This window comes from Tursiops truncatus, chromosome 2, assembly GCF_011762595.2.
Source record: "Tursiops truncatus isolate mTurTru1 chromosome 2, mTurTru1.mat.Y, whole genome shotgun sequence".
Taxonomy (NCBI): Eukaryota; Metazoa; Chordata; class Mammalia; order Artiodactyla; family Delphinidae; genus Tursiops; species Tursiops truncatus.
The window spans coordinates 74,653,132-74,676,366 of record NC_047035.1 but is presented as its reverse complement, the minus strand read 5'-3'; the positions used below and the strand labels follow the sequence as shown (position 1 = coordinate 74,676,366).

Genomic DNA, 23,235 nt, shown 5'->3' with positions numbered 1-23,235 from the left:
TTACCTTTTCAGGCTACATAACCATGTCGCTTACTCAGGCTTCAGGGGGGAAAGCATCTGGCAAGAAGACACACGGAGCATAAGCCCTGTGGGTCACTGGATCAGAGCTTCCCATCCTGCCTTCTGGGGCCTAGCCAGCACTTCAGTTGCTGTGGGTCTGCACCACAGAAGGGAGCAAGCAAGCACTTTGCACCAGGAGGCTCACCAATTAACTGCTCCATCGGCTCCCTCCTCAAAGCCAGCGAGTCCTTGGTAACAGGATCCTTACTGGTTTGCTCAGCTAGGTCCAGTTCAGGTTCTCAGAAATGGGTCCCCAAGGCTGACTGAACATCAGGATCGCCTGAGGATCCCCTGAGGAGGGTGAACCTACAGCTCTGGGGCTCCACCCCTGAAGTTCTGGTTCGGGAGGTCTGAGACGGGGCTCCCCAGCGGAGCCTGATGATTTGCCTGCTCTGGGCTACTCTTAGGTCATCACAAAACAAAATCATCACTTAGAGAACCACCTTGATCACAGCAAGCCCAAACCCTCACTTAACTCAGCATTCCTGGTTCCACACTAGCATCACTCTACAAGCTTTAACAAAGTTCAGTGCTCGGGCCCCACCCAGGACAATGAAGTCAAGCTCTGGGCTACAGCCAGGCACCGGCATGTTTTTAAAGTTCCCTGGGTGATTCTAAAGCATGGTGACAATTGAGAACCTTTCTTCCCAAGGCCCCCAACAGTTCTCCTCAGCAGGAACCTTCTGCTTCCTCAAGTCTTGTTCTCCAAGCTAATTTCCATTCTTCTGCCCAGTGGTTCAGAGTTATTTGGCTGGGGGAAAAGAGAGGGAGAGGAAGGGGCCAGGAGTATTTTTTTTTAAATATTTATTTATTTATTTATTTATCTGGTTGTGCCGGGTCTTAGCTGCAGCAGGTGGGCTCCTTAGTTGCAGCATGCATGTGGGATCTAGTTCCCTGGCCAAGGATTGAACCCTAACCCCTGCATTAGGAGCACAGAGTCTTATCCACTGCACCACGAGGGAAGTCCCAAGTGTTTTTTTTAAACCCGCTAGGTGACTCCAACGGTCAGCCGAGGTTGGGACCCACTGTCCCTAGCTCCTTCCCCAGCTTCCTCTAGGTTGTTCCCTTAGCCTCTTCTGAGGCAGAGAGAAAGAGAATAGAAAAAGGAAGAGACCAAAGGTGAACCCCTGAAAAGCTTTGGGGATCAGGCCAGCACAGAGCTCCACCTCCCTCCCTGCTGGTGAAGAGTTTGTTCCGAAGTTCACGTTGACCCCATACCAGAAAGACCTCAGCGCTCTGACTCTAGTCCCCTTGCTGCTGTGAATGTGGAACATGAAATGTAAGCTTCCTGGGCTTCCCTGGTGGTGCAGTGGTTAAGAATCCGCCTGCCAATGCAGGGGACACGGGTTCGAGCTCTGGTCAGGGAAGATCCCACATGCCGCCGAGCAACTAAGCCCGCGAGCCACAACTACTGAGCTCACGTGCCACAACTACTGAAGCCCGCACACCGCAACTACTGAAGCCTGTACGCCACAACTACTGAAGCCTGTGAGCCTAGAGCCCGAGCTCTGCCACAGGAGAAGCTACCGCAATGAGAAGCCCGCGCACCGCACCAAAGACCCAACGCAGCCAAAAATAAACAATAAATAAAATAAATTTATTATAAAAAAAAAGAAATGTAAGCTTCCTCACTCCCAGCTTAAAATGGATAATCCCTCTGGAAGAGGCAACTAGCTTCCAAGTAGAAAGTTCAAAGGGCAAAAGGCAGTTGGGGGCCCAGCATCTGGCTGTTCCACCTCATTAGCCACAAGACACGAAGCTTTCCAGTACCAGGAAAAGCTGCCCAAGGACAGTGGCCAAAGCTCTCAGAGATCTGAAGTCCTACAGCGTCCACGAGTGGCTCGAGCAGCCGCCCTCCCCTCTGCCCGGGCCCCACAGTGGCCCTCAGCCCCCAACACCCTGAGAGCCAAGAGATGCAATGCCTTTCTTGGCCAAGCTGAATCTGGAGCTGTACCATCTGTTCACTCCTCCAGCCGACATTCACTGAAAACCACCTACTACACGCAGATCACGAGGGTCAAGCGTCAGGGATGCCGAGACCGCCTGACCCCTAAAGAGTAGTCTGTTCACAGGCGGCCCCGCATGTGTGCTGCTGGCCGACGGGTACAGCAGGCAGACCGAACACACAGGAGATAAAACATCCCATTAACAAAAGGCAGAAATCTAGACCAAAAAAACTGGGTCACAGGGTCGCTGACATTCTTACATACATCATCTAAGTTAATCTGACAGAGTAGGTTTATTATCTTCATCTTACAATTGAGAAAACCGAGCCCACTCAGCCAGTGGCCAGCTCAAAAGCTTGTACGCATTCCACTACACTATATGCCCCCTGTTTGCATGCAAGGATATGGGCCGGGGAGTGGGTCTATCTCCCCCTGGGGTAACAGGGCTTCCTGGCTGCAGAGAACTGGAGCAATCCTCAAAGAGCTCTGAGAAGCCAGAGTAATCAGCTTCAGGAGGGGCTGAATGCACACCCCTCTGGCTGGGAAAAGTAACCATTTATAGAGCCCTGAACGGGACAGCAAAGTTCCTTCAGAACTCAGAATTCATCCATTCATCCATTCATTCTTCCATGCATCCATCCATCCAATAAGCATGTATTGAGCTTGAACCCACTCTGTTCCAGACCCTGTGCAGAATCTTTGATTAAGACCCAGTCCCCAGCCTTCCCAGAAAAGTAAACTTGGGCGAATACAAGAATCAGGTGTTATGAAAGTCACTGAGAGGCAACCCATCCAGTCTGGGGGAGTGAAGTGGGTGCAGGTGGGCACCAGGACCACTGTTACCTGCACTGAGTGTACAGAGGCTGATGCTGGGGTGGGGGGAAGGGAGGTGGAGTTCCTGGTAGAGAGGGCAGCATGTGATTACCCTGACCATGCAATGAGTGAAGTCACCCATGCATACAAAAAACTTACCTAAGCAATAATCCGTAAATGATTTCAAGGTCTATTAGCAATACTAGCTTATCTAGGGCTGTAGTTAGTTTATCAGCAGTTCTAAAGGAGGACTACACCTGTAAAGGAAACATAAGCCACCCGGACAGAAGTAGAAATCATATATGCTCTCCCGAAATTTGTCACTGATGAATAGGAAAGGGTGAAAGTATGGTAGAAATATAGATCACGCCTCTGTGAGGTAGAGTCCTATTCTACAGATGAGGAAACTGAGACTAATGAAGTTAACCTGCCTGATGCCGTGCTCCTCACCACCATGCACCGTTGCCTTTCAAAGGGATGAGGATGCGCCCTGGACTGTTCAAGGGACAGAAATGCTGACTCCAGGATCCCAAGCATTCCAACCGTGGGGAAGACTTCATAGTAGGGTATGAATATTTCATCCAAGTTTTCCAGAAACGCACCCCCAAACCAAACTAAGGTGGTCTTAAGTCTTTCCCATAAACTCCCCCCTCAGCTTTGGTCCCTTCCACTAACAACCGCCTTCCTTGCCTCCAGGGTCCATCTTCTAGAAAGCACATCTATATTCCCTTCCCTGCCCTTTCTCCACAATGCAGTCTGACATCTGCTCCACTACTCCAGTGAAAAGCCTGCCAAAGTTCCCCTTGACCTCCTTCTTGTCAATTCCAACGATGTTCCATTCCATATTTTATTTAACAGTTCTTCCGAGAAAGGCTACTTTTGAGTGTAAACCCACCTCCCTTGGGTGCACTGCCTTTCCTCAGAACACTTTACATATCTGTCCCTCCCATCAACTGTGAGCTATGTGAGGGCAGAGACTGGGTAACAGTTATCCTTGTATCCCCAGGGCCTAACCCAGAACTAGGCAGAGTTGATACTCAATAAACCATGCTGGATAAATAAAATCTCTCTGAAATCTGACTCCGCCCTCACTGCCCTGAAATTTCCCTCTCCAAAGTCACCAGTGATCTTCATGTTGATAAATCCAAACAACTCCACTCAGTCCTATCTAGCTTGACCTCTTAGCAGACTGGACACTGTTGGCCAAACTGCTCTCTTCCACTCACCCTCTCCACGTTTCCCTATTTCTCTGGATGCTGCTTCTCCCCCTTTTTTGCAGAATACCTCTCCCTCAACGTTGGTACTCTAAGGATTCTTATAATTCTAAGAATTCCAAGAATGCTATCCAAAGCCCTTTTCTCTTCCCTTTCTATATCCTGTCCCAGGATCATCTCATCTGCTACTGTGATTTCAACTACTATACACTGATGATTCCCAAAAGTATATCACCAGCCCAACTGTCATGATTCCAGATACACAGGAATATGTAACCACCTACTCAACATCACCAGGCACAAACTGATCCCATCAATTTCTTGCAAACCTACTACTGCTCCTCCAGTGTTCTCCCTATAAGTAAATGGCATCACCATTCACCCAGTTGCCCAAGCCAGATGCCAAAGCTCAGTATCTTATCATCATTGACAATCTCTACCCATATCTAACTGGTGTCCAAGTCTTTTTTTTTTTTTTTTGCCGTACACGGGCCTCTCCCGTTGCGGAGCACAGGCTCCGGACGCGCAGGCTCAGCGGCCATGGCTCACCGGCCCGGCCGCTCCGCGGCATGTGGGATCTTCCCAGACCGGGGCACGAACCCGTGTCCCCTGCATCGGCAGGTGGACTCTCAACCACTGCGCCACCAGGGAAGCCCGGTGTCCAAGTTTTAACCAGTACCTTCATCCCCAAAACATGACTGTAGTCCAAGCCACCAGCATGTCTCACCAGGATCATGGCACAGCTTCCTAACTGGTCCCACTGCTTTTCGTCCTGCAAAGTCAGAATAATCTTCCTAAAAATCACAAATATCACTCCCCTACTTTGAAAGCCCAAAAAGGTTTTTCATTGCCTTAGAGGAAGCCCACCAAACTCCTTAATATAGCATGTGTTCTAGGTTATATTTTCCAAAGATATCTCGACAATATCTCCCATCCCACATGCTTTTCATACAATGTGACTTTAACGCTCTGCCCATCAAGAGATAGGGTCTGTGCCTCTTAAAACTGGATGGTCTTCTGTGAATGTTTCTACCTATATAGTGCTGCAGGAGTGATACCATGTGACTTCAGAGGCTAGGTCATAAGAGGCAATGCAGCTTCCACTTTGCTTGCTCGGATACTCATTCTTGAAGCCTTCAGCCACCGAGTAAACAGTCTGATTGCGCTGAGGCTGCCATTATGTGAGAAAGCTCAATGTAGTCCATATAGAGAGACCACATGGAAAAGTCCTGACGTGACTTGAGAAAAAGATGCCCATCTTGTCTGCATCTGCTTCAGCTTCCGCCTGTTTCAGCTCCTGCCACCATCTGTCTACAACCACATAAGACCCTGAGCCAGAACTGCCCCACTTAGCCCTTCCCAAATTCCTCAGCCATAGAAACCACGAAAGAATAAAATGACTGTTTGAAAACACTTAGTTTTGTGTGATTTGTTACACAGCAATAATAACTAGAACAGTTTAGATAAAGCCCTGAACAACCTATCCTGTGACCTCCATCTACCTCTGCAGGCCAACTCTCAACATTTCCTACCTTAAACGCAATACCTGAGCTCCTTTCAGTGTCTCAAAGATGTCCTTTCTTGTCTTCAAGTTTTCACACATTCGTTCTTGCTGCCTGAGATGCTCCTCTTCCCTCTCTACTCGGTTAATTCTTCTTCACTCAGGTGTCAACTTCCTTATGGAGAACTTCCAAACCCCTAGGCTATTCAGATTTCCTCCTGGGCTCCCTCTGCCTCACAAGTCACAACACTCATCATGATCCATTGTAATCTTGGACTGGGTTGCCCATCCTGTACACACACACACACACACACACACACACACACACACACACACACGAGAGCTCCATAACGACAATGACCAGTGCTGGGAAAACAGCAATTCAGGCTTTTGTCGTTTCCTACCTAGATTGGTAAGAAAGGTATCTAACCCATATCTCTGCCTCCAGACTTGCTCTTAGGTCCCACCCCAGCTGCCCTGCTCCCTCCTTCCAATCCTGCAGTGGCTCCTTATAGGCTTCAGGAGAAAATCTAAACCCTCTAGGAAGGTTTGGCCTCGTGCGCTAACCCCTTGCCTCCCCTTGTCCCCTCACATCCCACAATCCCCCATGCACAGCCCGCGCCCCACACTTCTTCTCACCTTTGTGCCTTTACATTGCCTTTCCCTGTGCCTAGAATTCCTTACGCCTTCTTCATTCAACAGACATTTACTGAGTACCTAGCGGACGCCAGGCACTGTTCTAGGCTCAGCAGTGAGCAAAACAAAGTCCTTACTTTCATGATGTTGATACTCTAGAGGCAAAGATAGATAATAAACAAGTAAAGAATTAATGTCAGGTGGTAAGAAGTCTATAGAGAAAAACAAAACCGGCTGGGAGACTGCAAGTGACCATTTTAGATGGGATAGGTCTCCGGTAAGGCAATATTTGTGCAAAGACTTGAATGGAGTAAAGGAATAAGCTCTGAAGGCATCTGGGGAAAAAGCCTTCCCGGCAGAAAGAACAGTAAGTACAAAGCCCCTGAAGCGGGAGTGTGGCAGGCAAACTGGAAGAAAAGCAAGAAGGGGAGGCCTGGAGCTGCAGCGGAGAGAGTGAGGGTGAGAGGAATGAGATGTGTCAGAGCGTCCGATGGCGTCGGCTCTGTAGGCTGTGGTGAGTGGGTTCCTCACCGCCCCCCCTTGACTCCTCTCCGTCCTTCAGTGTTGGGTACTAAGTGCGGACCTCACCTCCTGAATTAGCCACACTCAAGCCCCCTCCAGCACTCACCATATACAATGTTTCACTGACTATTTTTGCCCTTCTTCTCCACTAACCATGAGTTCCCTGCAAGAAGGGCTCTACCTTTCAGCCTCATACTTTAGAGAACCCACCGCATTCAGTAAATTTTCCTCAAATAGTCAAAACTTTCTTCCTTTGTTCTGGCTCCATGCCCTGCAAGGAATTCCCTGATTACTAGATGGGTTCCCCAGTGACTATGGTACTAGGAAGAGGGTGTCTTGATAGCGAACATATGCCTTCTGCTCATTAGAAATCATACGTGTGGGACCTCTCTGGCGGTCCAATGGTTAAGACTCCGCACTTCCAACGCAGCGGGTACGGGATTGATCCCTGGTTGGGGAACTAAGATCCCACATGCAGCATGGCGTGGCCAAAAAATAAAAATAAATAAAAATAATTTTAAAAAAGAAATCACATATGTATGCTCACCATGTCCATTAATAGACTGACATCAACATGTACCTCTTTTTTAGGTAAGTGTGACTCAGTTGGGGGAAAATGATCAACTCTGGGTCATGATGACCCTAGGAAGGCACAGCTCTTGGAAGGGCACATGAGCATCCCAGCGGAAGCCTCAGGTGACCCTCTACCTCATCACTCAGCCCACCTTCCCTATTTCAGAAGGCAAGCCCATCACCCCCCATCTGTCCAAGCCTGAATCCTTAGCATCATCTCTGAGAGCTCCGAAGCCCTCCACACCCAGAAGTCCTGGAAATCCCACCTTATGACTATTTCTTTTCTTTTTTTTTTTGCGGGCCTCTCACTGTTGTGGCCTCTCCCGTTGTGGAGCACAGGCTCCAGAGGCGCAGGCCCAGCAGCCATGGCTCACGGGCCCAGCCGCTCCACGGCATGTGGGATCTTCCCAGACTGGGGCACGAACCCGTGTCCCCTGTATCGGCAGGCGGACTCCCAACCACTGCGCCACCAGGGAAGCCCATGACTATTTCTTCATCCATCCCTTCATCTCCCTTCCAAAGGCACAGCCCACAGTGCAGGCCGTCACTACCCTTCAGGTTGCAGCTCCCTAACCTGGTGCCCCTACCTTCTGTCTCTCACTTTTTTCCAAAAACACTCTCCACAAAGCCAGAGTTCTTCTTCAAAGCAAATGTGATTTCATGTCTCCACTGAAAATCAATAGCTTCTGCCTGCTCTCAAGATAAAGTCCAACCTGTTCCGGCACCATATAAACCCCTGCGGAGCTGGCCCTGGGACTACATTTCCAGTCTCTCCCTTCTCATTCCTCTCCTACCCACATTCCAGCCATACCAACTACCTGGAATTCTTGAACCGGTTCCGCGCCTTTTTGTACCCTGCACCTTCACACGCAGTTCCCTCTGTGAGAAGTGTCTGAGGAGACGGCTACGTTTCTATTCAAAATTCAGTTCAGACATCACAGTCCCTGCACTGTCATCTTAAGCGCTCCTCCCCACAAGAGGAAAGTCGTCTCGCTTGCTCTGAGGGGGCCTCTTTCCCAGCTGCTTGTAAGCCTCTTCCTCTCCCTACTTCTTGGTTTCCTCCTGAAGGGTTACGGTTAGATGAATGAGCTATTACTGCCTAGATCCTATCTGGACAGAATATCTCAGCATCCGACTTGTACTGGTTGCTCATTAAACAAGAGCTGAAGGAAGAAACTCATGAATCGTATGCCCCTAAATTCTTACTTACAATCTCGGTTGCCCTTCTGAACCTTCTTCCAGATCTCTATGTCCCTCTGAAGATTATTAGAGATAGAACAAAGTCCTATAAGCAACCGAGAGAGAGCAATTTTAATCATAATCATTAATACTTTACACTTGAGTCATGATTTATGGTTTTCACTGAATCTCATGTCATGCTCACAGGAGTCTGGAAGTAACAGTCACTACACACAGTTATAGAGCCCAGCCTCAAACACAAGTCTGGTATGCTTTTCATTCTATCAGGCTTGTCTCAAATATATGCCATAAATCCAGCACGAAACTCTGTCTTTTATTAACTGGGGAGCTCTCTAGACTAATTGTAACTGTGGCTACTCTGCATGTATTCTTAGGAGGGTGCACATGTGTGTGTATGCGTACTTGGGTGCACAAGAGTTTGAGTACATCTCTATTCCCAAATTAGAAGCAGCAAATTAAAAAGACTGATGAAGGCAGGCCCAATGCCAGAATCAAGGAACAATAGCTGTCAGAGTCAACACACATCAAAATCATGAAAGAATAAAACCTGAGGCACTGAAGTCAGGCCAGCTGTCTGAGGCCACTGAGGAAGCAAACATTCATCCCCAGACCAGGGGCCTCAGTCATACAAGCTTTGACATGTGCAGTGGTGACCCTGAGTCACCAGAAAAAAAAAAAAAAAAAAAACCTCAAGTTATGAGGGCAAGCAGACATATCACTGGTTTTAAAGAGATTTCAACCAAGATGGCTAAAATAGAATTCTGGTGCTTAAAGGGATGCAGCCCTCTTGGAAATTTTACTTAAGTGGAATAATCCTTACTCTACACAAGATACGTAAGTATATGCCCACGTTTGAGGGGACCCTGAGACCAACAGATCCTAAAATTAGTTTCATCAGAAAGTCAGCCCACCAGCTCATCGGTAAATGATGCCAGAGAAACTACAGGTCGCATTTAAGACCTCAAGGGAAAACCCCCTTCCTGCAACCTAGGGCAGTGCCTTTGTACCTCCCTGACCGTTGCCAGAATGACAAACAGCCCCACACACAGACATGACTCTGAACCCACACACGGGCACACGAAACACCATGGGAGGAGCCTACAGAGGACAGCCGGCTCTCTGCACAACAGTCAAAAGAGGGAGGCTGGAGAGGAAGCTGAGAGTAAAATGAGGCAGTGGAGAAACTGAAAGGAAAGAGCACATGAGGCTGATTGAGAGGGTTGATCCAGCAAGCAGCTGTACGTGGTGCAAAATGCCTGTCCCCCCCCAGCTGCCCCTGAAACTGACAGGACCGCTCAGCTTCTCCACAGCCGGGCGTGGGCGGGGTCTCCAAGGTCCCAGGGTCTCTCACGCTGCGAGGGCACTTTTCTAGAACAGAGGCAGCTGAGGGAAGGGGTTGCAGAGGATCAGCCTCTCAGCACCTCCAAAGTGGCTTTGCTGAACGTACAAATTTAAATAATATTTTATTTATGAGATGGAGAAAAAGGCAAGGTAGATTGAAATGACAGTTTTAAGAATCTAGGCCACAAAGAAGGTAAATTGGTGCAGCTACTATGGAAAACAGTATGGAGGTTCCTCAAAAAAACTAAAAACAGAGTTGCCATATCATCCAGCAATCCCACTCCTGGGCAGATATCCGGACAAAACTATAATTCAAAGAGATAACATGAACCCCTATGTTCATAGCAGCACTATTTACAAGAGCCAAGACATGAAAACAACCTAAATGTCCATCGACAGATGAATGGATAAAGAGGACGTGTAACATATATATGGTGGAATATTACTCAGCCATAAAAAAGAACAAAATCATGCGTTTTGCAGCAACATGGATGGACCGAGAGATTATCATACTAAGTGAAGTCAGACAGAGAAAGACAAATACGATATGATATCACTTATATGTGGAATCTAAAATATGACACAGGGACTTCCCTGGTCGTCCAGTGGTAAAGAACCCGCCTTGCAATGCAGGGGATGTGGGTTCGATCCCTGGTCAGGGAACTAAGATCCCACATGCTGTGGGGCAACTAAGCCCATGCACCACAACTACTGAGCTCGCGCGCCTCAACTGGAGCCCATGTGTCACAAACTACACAGCCTACACACTCTGGACCCTGCGCACCACAACTACAGAGCTCGCGCACCCTGGAGCCTGCACGCCACAACTAGAGAGAAGCCCACACGCTGCAACGAAGAGCCCACGCACCGCAACAAAAGATCCCGCGTGCCTCAATGAAGATCCCACGTGCTGCAACTAAGACCCAATGCAGCCAAAATTTTTTAAAAATTGAAAATAAATAAATAAATAAAATACGACACAAATGACTTATCTATGAAACAGAAACAGACTCACAGACATAGAGAACAGACTTGTGGTTGCCAAGGGGGAGCGGGGAGGGGAGGGATGGACTGGGAGTTTGGGATTAGCAGACGCAAACTATTACATATACAATGGCTAAACAGCAAGATCCTACTATATAGCACAGGGAACTATATTCAATATCCTGTGATAAATCATAATGGAAAAGAATATGAAAAAGAATGTATACATGAGTATAACTGAATCACTTTGCTGTACAACAGAAATTAACACAACATTGTAAATCAACTCAACTTCAATGAAATAAATTTTTTAAAAAAAGAATCTAGCCCACAGAAAAACTCATGCAAACGCAATAGGATATTCACTGGAGTGTTATCTGTAAGACTGAAAAACTGGAACCAACTGAAGTGGCCATTACCAGAGGCCTAATTAGCTAAACATACAATACATCCTTAAAATTAACATGGAATAACATGAAGCATTGTTTTAAAGTAGATCTGTAAATCGAAAAGAGCATCACTGATAAATTCTGGGGAAAAAACCAAACTGTAGAATTACATGTGTACTATGATCCCATTTTTGTAAAACAGAACAAAACTACATCCCTTGAAAGAAGAAGAAAAATGTCAGCAAAGGTAGAGACTGCTAATGATGTTTACCATAGGAAGTTGGGAGAAAGGATTTTTTTTTTTTTGGACACTGATGCTGTTTGAATTTTCACACTTAGCGTACATTAATTTAACAACAACAAAAAAGTGTCTGTCAGAGGCATTCCTTTCCATCTCCTTCTTACCGACTAAGCAGACTCACGTGCAGGCCTCTGCCCCACGCTCCACCCCACCCCTCCTGCCCAGCCCCACTTACAGATGCAGGCAGCAGCCAGCAGGCGGCCAGCAGCATAGGGGGCTAAGCAGTTCGGGAAGATGGGCTGCACCATGTAGTTGGCAAAGGTGATGGCAATGATGGCCTGGCTGGTGGGCTCGATGATGAGGAGGGAGGTCCAGAGTCGGATGAAGGCAAGGAGCTCTCCGAAGGCCTCGAGGATGTAGGCGTAGCTGGCCCCAGATTTCTTAATGGTGGTGCCCAATTCCGCATAACAAAGGGCCCCAAAGACGGAGAAGAGGCCCCCAACAGCCCAGATGACCAGGGAGAGGCCAAAGGAGGCACTGTATATGAGCACGCCTTTGGGGGAGACAAAGATGCCCGAGCCAATCATGTTCCCCACAATCAGGCACACGCCGTTCAGCAGCGAGATCTCCTTCTTCAGTTTTACCTGCTCCGACCTGGGGCTGGCTTCATCGGCCAAAGGGGAGGCGTCCCTCTCATGCTGGGAGGCCACTTCATACTTAACGCCGTCGACCATGGTGGAGGAGGAGAAGAAAGCCTTCACCAGCTTTCTGGCATTGCCCTCTAAGGAAGAAAGGTGAAGATATATAGCAGGTTGGCAATTACAGAGAACTCTCCTCCACAGGGGCCAGAGTGGGCAAGCCACCCACGCCCACCATTTCAGAGACCTCTCTCTCACGTCCCACCTCCCATGAACCTCTTCTCCATCTGGCTCACCAACTCGAGTCTTTAAAGGATGGCGCTCATTCCCCAGAGAGAAAGCATGTTTCTCATCATTGATTTACACCTGATTTACAAGATAGAAAACTAAATCCCGGTTCTATCTGAGCTCACTGGAGACAGGAAGACGAACAATTTGGCAGCTCCCATGTGTAACCATAATGATTTGAGCCTGTGCTTTTCAGCCTTACCCAAAAAAAAGTCTGTCTTCCCTCCAATTTCAGTCTCACCTGTCACCTGTGATGAGATGCAACCTTGGGAGCCAACCTTGCAAGCAGCTAGTCTGTGGGTTCTCCTCACAACACTGCCCTTTTCCCCCAAGGACCCTGGCTCTGGCAAAGGCTTCAGAGAGCTCTTGTCGGAAACTCACAACTATCCACCTGTTCCGGGAGTATCCCTTAACAACCCTCAGCTGAACTCTTCAGCCCCAGCAAAGCCCAACCAGCCCAGCCCCACCCAGAAAGAAGACAGGCCTCCTCTTCTCCGTGCTTTTCCTTTCCCAAATACCATTCCCAGCCCCTAGTGTTGCAGGTCTCTGGCCATGAAATCCCTGCATAGTTGCATCACCCAAAAAAAAGTATGGATGAGAGATCAGTGATCCAAACGTGCAGCCCAACCTAGAGATGACTGGAGGCAGCCGATGACCACTCCCCACCCGGCAGGTTGCTGCTGGAGAGACAGCACCAAAGCAGAGGCAAGGAAACAGCTGAAGCGGGGTAGCAAATGCTGGGCATCACGGAGCAGGAGGTGATGAGAGGAGGTCAGGCCAGGCTGGCCAAGCAAGTGGACAGATCCTAGGGCTAGAGGCACTCAGGAAAGGAAGCAATTGGACACAGCAGAGCAGCAAAGGGAGAGTGGGCAAGATGAGCGGGGCTGAGGGAGAGGGTGGGAAGCACACTCACTCCCTGGCCCTGGGTGGAAGCAGGTCCCCGACGCAGCGGTCACACAGAGACACAGCCTCTGGGAGCTGTGATCTGACCACTCCTGCTCTTCAGCCAGTAGTAAAAGGAAAGGCCGGGCAAATGCTTATGGATTTAAGTCATATCAAGAAGTCAAGAAGTCAAGAAGGGCGGAGGGACAGAGGGAGGGGGAGAGGGGTGTTAAGCAACTGTCTGGGTCCAAGGTTCACTGGCCCTTCCCGTCTGCAAGGGGCAGGCTAGGAGCTCTTGGCTCAGCACTTTCTGTGATAAGAACGCCCTCTCTCAGAAATCTCCTTTGTCAGCTCTGCTCCAGGACCAGGCGCCCAGAAGAAAGGATTGACGGTCAGCTGGGTGGGTGCAGTTTCTGCAGCCCTGGGGAAGCTGTCCCCAAGCAAAGTAGCTGAGGACAGGGCTTCGGCTGAGAAAGAATGCACAGCCCTCTCTCTCTCCAGGCCCCGGCTTAGCCCCACTTCTCTCTCACCCTGAACAAGAAAGGCAGGAAGGTTGCACATTGTGCCACAGAGGCTTGTTCACATGCAGATTAGAGGAAGTGTAAGTACAGTCCAACTCGTGATCGGGCGTCCTAAGAGAACTCTGCACACTTCCCCACACAGAGTGAGAGGTGGCCGCCCGAAACTTGCGTCATGACCCCAAAGCTGATCCTCAAGCTGCTTCCGAGGAAACAAGGTCAAGAAATGAGACTGAAACCTCTGGCTGCATCCATGCCCAACTCACAGGCCCTTTCATCCTTAAGAAAACATACCAGGATCTATGGGCTAAGCATAAATTCCTATAAACACCTTCCCCAAATACAAGTTTACTCTAATTTCCTAAAACTATGGGTAAGTAAGTTTTCACTGAGCTATACTGGACAGGCCCAGAACAGACAGAGGAAGTTGAGCAATTTGGGGAAAGCATATATTCTGTTTTTAGAGTCTACTTAACTCCGGTATCCTGGGTCTCCTTTACCAACAGAAATACACCCTACTTATTCTGAAATCCAACTGTCTTTCTGTTCCTTCTCGTGCCCTTTCAAACCCCCTTTGGTTATTCAACTACCAGAGAACAAAGATCTAAAAAGCCCTGGGGTAAGGGGGGTGCTTATCTTTACCCTACAACCTCCCCTTCTAGTCCCTTAAACTTTTTTTTCACCCAGGAGGGGGACCCCGATGTTAGCCTTCCCAGAGATCATATCTCCCAAGCCACTCTCACAAAAACTTCTGAAATCCATCCAGAAGACTGTCCTTTTCTCCCAGCTCCCACTTAAACGTTCCTATAATAATAGTAACTCATTTATTGAGCACTTAACCAAGCCAGACATATTGCTAAACACCTACATGTCTTATCTCATTTAATCCCCCCAGCAGCCCCTTAAGGCAGACACTAAGTAAGTCACCTGCCAAGATGCCATAGCAAGGGAGGCAGGTAGGTTAGCCAACAAAGCCCAAGCTCTGTGCTCTCTCTCCAACCTCCCCACCCGCTCTGACCTGCCCAGTCTCTAGCCCTCCTCTAAGGCAAGAAAGCCCTTTAGATGGCTCTCTAATGAACTACCTGGGGGAGGATGTGATTAGATTAAAAGAAAGTCTCTGCTGTCCTTCAGTCTAAAGTCTAGGCTAGGGCGCAGTGGTTAAGAATCCGCCTGCCAGTGCAGGGGACAAAGGTTCGAGCCCTGGTCCGGGAAGACCCGCACCTGCCGCGGAGCAACTAAGCCCGTGCGCCACAACTACCGAGCCCGTGCTCTGGAGCCAGCGAGCCACAACTACTGAAGCCAACACACCGCAACGAAGAGTAGCCCTCGTTCACCGCAACTAGAGGAAGCTCGCGCACAGCAATGAAGACCCAACACAGCCAAAAATAAGTAACAAATAAAATAAATAAATTTAAAATAAAATAAAATAAAGTCTAGGCTAAAGGCTCCAACAAAGCCCATCCATCTCCTTCCTGGCTGCTCCTCCCCTTTCTCATCCCTTTGCAGGAACGAGAAACGATTACAAGTCCTCTTGGCAGTGCTGCTATATTGCTAGGGTGCCCACTTCTAAAGCAAACAAAAACACACGGAAACACATCATCACGCTGGGCCTTTTAAGATCAAATTCCCTGGCACCAAGGGTGAGCATGTGTCCTAATGGGGCATAGGGAAAAGGAGTGAAGGGGCGACAAATGAAGGGGAAACTGTAAGGTTAAGTGGGGAGAGACGTGTGCAGGGTTTATTTTCTGGCTGGTGGTATCTGAAAGGTGAAATCCTCATCGTGGAATCTTGAGACAAAAACCCACTGGGGTGAAATCCACACTCCAGCAAACAGCACACCCTAGTGGTCTCACCAGGAAGTGCTTATCTATATGAATGGAATCCCTTTCCTAGCCTACTCTTCAGTAGACCCACTCAAACTGGACGGAGGAGGCTGACTTCAGAGAAAAGATGCCCCCTCTTTTCTCAACCACTGCCCAGCACTAGCTCCGTGGGCAGGAAGGTACCATCCTTGGCGGCTCGCATTCCGTCCTGAGACCCCAGCTCTCAGGGTCATGCCTCCACCATTCAGGCACCCTGGAACCAGCAGGACCTGTCCTGAAGTGCTCTCCCACCCCAGGCTTTACAAGAGAAACTTGCAGAGCCTGGAATCCCAGGAGATAACAGAGTTCCAGATACGCAGCACCCCGTCTCCTTCCTGTCTGAAGTGCATACCTCTCTGAGGACCTAGTGGAGATTACTGGACAACACACTCATCCTACAGGAGAAGTTTCAGATTCAGGGATTCAGGGAACACAGGGAGCAGGGCCCCAGCAGGCAGGGAAGCCCCGCACCCTGACCCCACCTGTGAATATGGCAAAACCAAAACACGCTTCCTCCAGGGACCAGCATACCGTTCAGCATCTTGATTCCTCGGTCAAGCTCAGGGAGCTAAGGTGAAAAGACACTTTCTCCCCCAGATACCCGCGTCCTGCCTTCCTAGCTCCCACTGGGCTGTGCTGCCTCCCCGAATATCAGGAACAGAAAACAGACACACTCTGCTCCAGATGGATTCCCCCATCTCCCCAAGCTGGGAGCTCAGTTACTCCCTCCCCCATTCTCCATTTGTTTTTCTATATTCCACTGTAGCTATGACAGTCCCTTTAAAAAAAATTTTTTTTTAAATTGCAGCAAGAAAGAAAGTGTTTACTTCTGTGGCCAGGGCCTCCACGAATGCAGCGCTGAAGTCTCTGGGCAGAGGGCTCTGCATGGGGAGGGCTGGGGCTGGGAAAATAAGAGGCTCACGGGTCTCCGGTCCAGCCAGTTCTCAGGACTCACTCCATCCTCCTCTGACACTTCCCCTCTCGCCCATGGTCCCTCCTCTCCCATCTCTTACCTGTCCTGAGATCTTCGGGCAGGTGCGAGGAGGAGGAGGTACCAGCACTCGGGAGGAGGGGCAGGTGCTGGGAAAGGGAACCCGGGGTAAGGCTCGAGCTCCAGCAGCTGTTGACTCTGAAGAGCAGAAAAGGCAGAGTGTGACTCCGGGGACCGATCTGGAAAACAGGAAAACACATGTGTGACTCTGGCCAGCAGCAGGGAGGGGCCAGGGAACGGGTTGGAGCTGGGACAGCCTGTTCAGACCCAGAGGACCTCAACGCCTGCCCGCCTCCAGGCACCTTCTCCACTCAGAGCCTCAGCTCCTCCTCCCCTCTACCTCAGCCCCTGAACTTCCTGCTTGTCCTGCATTTACTGAGGTCTTGAGTTTTCCCAGTGACCTAGGACCTAGGTGCTCTCCTGATGCCCTTTACAAACCCCCTCCCCGCTCATTCCATTCCCTACTCATCTCCCACTCACATACTATCCTTGGCCCTGTGGAGGGCATAGGATCCATGGTTAGGGCGTTGGAACTCTGTGGTCCCATCTCAAGAGCCTCAGTGCCATTTCAGCCCCTATGTAAGCCATGCATACCAAGGAAGGCCAGTTGTGGGGTTATAGCCACGCACACACCCAAACACTAAGCAAGCCCGCTCACATATCAGGTCCCCAGGTGGTTCACGTGATGCGAGTGTTGCCAGGTAAGAGCCGGCCAAGTGGACCAGAGCAAGCCCTGGCACCCTGGGCAAGCCAGGGAGTTGGCACCCCCTCAAACCAGAATTATTTAAATATCTGTTGAATGTTTATGTAGCAGAAGTGGGGGAATACCGATTTTCTCGGAATAAAAACTGGAAGCCTCATTCTTTCTCTTCAAAATTAGAGCTTAATGCATGAATTCATTACATGCAGTTTTCTGAAGCAGACAGTTTCTTGGTAGGCATATCAAACCATTCTGAATGTAGACAATGGCATAAATCTCAGGGAGTGGCACGTCACAGCGCATAGCACATTTTCAGAATTCCAGCTGTGATCACTGCCTCTAGGCAACTATCAGTTGGCTGGTCTAACCCTGCAACTTGTACCTGTACTTGCGTGTTGCAGAATTATTCTAGAGACAGGTGGTCTAGGTGAGCAGTCGTCAAGGATTCTGTCAGTGGAGGAGAGCCAACTTACAGTTCACCAAGAGACAGAAGTCCGAGCTCATTGGCTCCAAACGTCTGAATTACCCTAAGGATAATTTAGCGCCCTTTTAGACCCAGGCTGCTTGCCCAGCTGGCCTGCCCCTTAATCCCACTCTGGGCTCAAATCCAAGTTGTAAATGAGGGAAGTTCCTAGGAAGACAGCCCTAAAGCTGCCCCTCTTGGCACTGGCCCCTGTTCCCTCTCCCTCACTCCAGCCACACTGGTCTCCTTGCTGTTGCCACACAAGCATGCTCCCTGCCACCTCAGGGCTTCTGCAATGGCTGTTCCTTCTGCCTGGAACATTCTCCATGTTACTGTTCATTCCCTCACTCACTCCATTCAGGTCTGTATTTAAACACCACTCTAATCAGAGACCTTCCCTGAGGAGTCTCGGAAGGAGTAACTTCTTCCCTTTGCCAATCTCCATCCGCTTCACCGGCCGGACTTTTCTTCAAAGGCACCCACTATCACCTGGAGTTTGTTTGTTTGCTGTCACCTCCCCCACTAGCATGCAGCACCACCAGAGCTTTACTCGCTGGCATCCCCAGCGCAGGGCCCGTGCAGACAAACGAATGTTTGCTGGAAGCATAAATGAATGAACAATGCCCTTCCTCCTAGACTGATTTCCCAGTTGGGCTCCGGGAATGTCCTGAACTTGCCCTTCAGGCCCACCTATGCTGCAGCTGCTCTGGCTCCTAATCGACGAGTTTTGAGGGGGGAGGGTATTTATTCTTTTTGATTGTAATGGGTTGAAGGAAAGGAAAAGAGTATAGTTTTCACAGTTTTACTTGGCGGTCTAGAATGATTTGAAAGGGACTTTCCGCTTCCTCAGTGGTAAAACAAAAACAAAAAGCCCCTCATCTAACGCGCCTTCCCCAGCTTGGAAGCTCCCGGCTGCTCTGCCCCACACCCAGGCTCAGGTGGCCGGTCTGGGTGCGGCGAGCGCAAGGTGCGACGTCCGCGAAGGAGTGAAAGGGCAGAGGGGACAAAGGCAGAGGGAGGCAAGCGCTCAGGCTCAAGCAAATGCATGCGGGTTCGAGAAAAGTGGAACTGCACGTCCTTCAGCAGGAACTCTCCCCAGACCCGCCCCCGCTGCGCTCCTCGCCTCGCCTCATCCCCCTTCCGCCCCCGCCCCGTCCGCGCGCAGAGCTCACCTTTGCCCGTTTCTCCCGCCCTGCCCCCCCTCCCAGCCTAGCTCTCCCGGCCCTGCCCCCTGACGTCGTCCCCGCCGTTTCCCGTTACTTCCCTCTTTCTCTCGGCCCCCGGTTCCGTGTCTGCGGCCCGAAGATCTCTCCTTCGCACCTCGACCCAGCCACCGCCCGCCCCCAAAGGCCCTCTGGGAGGCTCGGTAGCCTCCGAAGTCCAGGTCTGGCTGCGGCGGCCGAGGCGGGCTCTGCCCTGGGGCACCAGGACCCCACCTCACCCGGACTCCTTCGTTCCCTCCACCTGGCCAAGCAGTCCCCGCCCCCCCCCCCCACGGGCTCCAGGAAGCGCTAGAAGAGAGAGCTCGTGGTCGGTGTAGGCGAAGATCGCAAAGGTCCGAGAACCGAGAGGCCCCGCAAGCCGCTCCCCTGCCCTGTCCTGGCTCAGGCACAGCTGCGCTGCCCCTGGGAAATGAAAATGACCGCGGATACCCTTAGACGCGTCCTCCGCCCCAGGAACGCTCAGCTTCCTCTTCCCCCCCTCCCAATCCAGCTCGAGCTGGCGGGCCCGACGGGGGTCTGGGCAAGGGCCCCGAACCCAGGCAACCCCGCCTCCAGCCCCGAGACGCTCTCGGCTGAAGCTCGGGAGGGACTGTGGATCGACAAGCCCCGTGGGGGAGGGGAGGGAGCGGCACCCGCTTGGAGCCAGGGGAGGGGTCTCCCGGAAGGGCGACTCAACTCTCCGCCCTCTCAGGGAAGCTGTTGCGTCAGCTTCAAGATCCCAAATTAAAGAAAGTGGTCTCCACCGGGCCGGGAAGGTGTCGGGCCGTAGGGCCGCCGCCAGGAGGCAGCACTTAACCAAAAATGTCCGGGCTGAGGGTGTCCGGGAGGCTGGAGTCCCCACCGCACCTTTCATCTAAAGAATCTTAGTGGTAGAGTGGACCAATAAAAGAGGAGGTTGCTGGACTAATTCAAGGAAAGGGATGTGAAAATGTTTCACCACGTATTAAACCTAAAAGATGACTTGTAAATAATACAATTTCCTTTAGTAGACTTTATGGACAGTCCAGCTTTGGCATCTTTTAAAGCCACTCTGCAGAGATTCATAGAGAACCACCCACCTTCAAGACCAGTCTGGTGGAAAGGCACACAGCTTAAGAGACTTCCCAGCTACCAGGCGAGAAAAAAAGAGCGTAGCCCGAGGTCATAATTTACCCATCCTGAAGCTGGGTCATTTAACACAGAATTTAGCCTGTACTGATTGAGCAGAGATTTGACAGCCATGGGAAAAGAAAAGGAATATGTTACAATAAATTATGTAAGTAATAAGGAAATAATATGCAAAGCAATGTATTGTGTGAGTGGGTGGTTTATAGCTGTCAGTTCCCACAGTTCTTGCATGGAGTGACAGTGATTTTGATCTTTTTTGAGCCGTCCTAAGGAGGAAGCCAATGAAGGAACAGGAAATAAGACACTTCCCAAATAGTTCGCTCTTCTTCAACCTTAGAATTTAGTCACGGTATGCAAAAAGGGGAAGAGGTTGCAAAATGAGGTGGAATTAGCTACCCAGAGTCACCTTCACTTAATGTTCTTTCTCCAACATCATCATTATTCATCACAACAGTTTAAAAAGCACCAACTTGCCCAGTGCACTTGTACAAAAATTACTGTATACAGACCTGACAGAAGGATATTTGAATAAACATGTTGGATGAAAACATGAATGGACAACAATGTGTTAAAGCCAAATGCAGGCTGTGATGCCCTGGAGAGGCAAAGGAGTTTAAGTAACAGAGGAAAGACATGAAGCTCAGATTCCGGATGCTTCCCACCATTGTTAACTCTAGCCTTTGCCAGATGAAGTCCAGAGGCTGAAAGACATTCAGTTAGGGGATGATGAAACCGCTTTCCTGTGGTTTAGAGTCTGATGAAGTCATTGAAGAGTGCTGTCCTAGTGCCAGACCCACTCCCCTGCAACAGTGTTCCATGAGGTCCCTGAGAATGCTGATGATGTTAGCTGTCAGCACTAGAGTTCTCTTTCTCTCTCCCTCTCAAAATCCTAACCCATATTTCCAACCCATGGATTTCCAATCCATGGATTGTCCCCCCTGCCACATCACTCTAACCACATCAAAGGCTGAACACACCTTCCTTCCAAAGACCTTTCCCCTCCCAGTTTTCCCAGTTTTACAGATCAAGATTCCCATCTGCCCCAAAGTCCTCCAGCTCTGGCTCCTTGACTTCCACGGCTATTAAATTAGTGCATGTGTTCAGTTCTGCATGTGGAGTTAATATTGTCCACATTATTTGTTCCCCTTAATGCATGTGGCCTTTTTCATGATTTTGCACCCATAGTGTGTAAGCTACTAAAAGATAGAGGAGTGTTGCTGGTTCAACTCCTTTATATAGTGTTGATAGTAGTGCCAGCCTTTCATCTTTCCTACGAATCTTGAATGTTGACACCGACGTTATTTTTCCAGCCCTCGGCTCCTACCGCGTGATTCTGCAACTGTAAATTATGTAATGGGATTGCAGTGCTGTCTGCCTCAGCTGTCTATCTCAGAACCAGCCAAAGGCACATGGAGTCTAGCCTGGGAAAGGTGTTACTCAGTCATTATTGCAACTGTAAAACAATAAATCCACAGCCACATTTTGGTTCAATTTCCTGATCTCTGAAAATTACAAGCTATCTCTACAGTGATTGCTTCCTGGTCTGTCTTATCTATTTTACGGGTTTATTATGAAAATTTATAAAGAAGTGTTTTGTATCATTTATACAGAAGTGTTTTGATAACTGAAAATTAAGTGTACAAATGTAAAATGGTAATGGTACTCTTTTGTCTTACTTCCCTTGCTTAGTTTTTTGGGTCCATCCGTTGGCTTACAGCCAAGGTTCTTTTATTCCCATCCCTTCTTCTAGTTCAGCCCTCCCCTATACCATTCTTATTGTTATCAAAACAGCTGCTTTTACTTCTTAAACCAGGACCCACCCTTCCCCTCTTTCAAAGCACAGTTCAGAGCCACCTCCTGTGGAAAAACTTCCCAGTCTTGCAGAAGGAAACGATAAACTTCCAGATAGGCCATTACACCACTCCCTCAGGTTCCCCCAGTCAGCATGTGTTTAAGTGTCTATAGCCTAGCACAAGAGTAATGGCCACTTTTGTAGGAGCTTCACCATTTATAAAGCACTTTCACTTACCTTATCGTTCTTAAAATGTTTTCATAAATGTGATATATTTTAAGCTTTTTCTTCAATGAAGAAATTAGGGATAAATGACTTCCCCAAGGGCAAGTAAGGCATACCTTGGAGCTAACCACCACAATAAAGCAAATATCACAATAAAGTGAGTCACAGGAATTTTTTAGTTTCCCAGTACATGTAAAATTATGTTTACACTATATTAGTCTATTAAAAGTGTGCAATAGCATTATGTCTAAAAACAAAAGTACATACCTTATTCGAAAAATATCTTATTGCTCAAAAAATGCCAAAACAATTACAATAGCAACATCGAAGATCACTGATCACAGATCACCATAACAAATAATAATGCCAAAGCTTGAAATATTTCAAGCATTACCAAAATGTGACACAAAGGCACAAAGAGAACAAATGCTGTTTGAAAATCTGGCACTGATAGACTTGCTCTATGCAAGGTTGCCACAAACCTTTAATTTGTAAAAAATGCAATACCTGCAAAGCACAATAAAAGTATGTCTGTGAGTGATAAAAGAAAGAGGGAAGAAGCCACGGATCTGGGTTTGCCACTTACTACTACCTACCTCACAAGGTTTTTGCGAGGATTATATTATACAGTGTGTGGTGGTAGCTCTTATAAAAATGGAATCAGATGTTAGCTCCAATACCTCTTCCTCAAGAAAGCCTTATTAGACAGCCTACTCCAGATCGTTCCCATCATATGCTCACAAGCAGCACCTACTTCCCTTCCCAGCATTCATCTCAGCTGTAATATTACAGTAATGTGTATGATTATTTATCTTCATCTCTCTCTAGACTAGGAGCTCTATCTGAATAGGGACGTCTGGTCTGCTCTCGACACCGAACACAGTGCTTATCACATACAAGTTCTTCAATTTCGTTTGATAAATGAGAACTGAAACCCAAATTTTCTGATTCACTCTAAATTTGACTCTTAGGCTGGAGGAAGTATGTTACAGTGATGCCAGAAGACAGAATGCGGTCACGTGGATGTTACTCAACTGATATAAAAGAATAAATTTAAAAGGACTATTGACCGCTGCTGGGCAATGGGGGGGGGGTGGGGGGAAACAGTTCGGAACGGTTTAGTCTG

General features: G+C 48.9%; 1 protein-coding gene across 6 annotated transcripts in view; it reads right to left on the bottom strand.

Moving 5' to 3' along the window:
- SLC7A7 (solute carrier family 7 member 7) overlaps nt 1-23,235 on the bottom strand; it is a 53,162-nt gene that overhangs the window by 16,319 nt on the left and 13,608 nt on the right. For 3 of the 6 annotated variants that reach the window (XM_073799488.1, XM_033851359.2, XM_019948533.3), the window contains 2 exons: nt 16,622-16,778; nt 11,656-12,201 (listed from right to left, as the gene is read on the bottom strand). In XM_073799488.1, the coding sequence (XP_073655589.1) occupies nt 11,656-12,201; nt 16,622-16,778 (703 nt within the window). Of the gene's footprint in view, nt 1-11,655; nt 12,202-12,587; nt 13,213-13,259; nt 15,773-16,621; nt 16,779-18,155; nt 18,784-23,235 lie in introns of those variants that run through there. The other 3 variants (XM_073799509.1, XM_033851360.2, XM_073799512.1) reach the window with 3 other exon arrangements.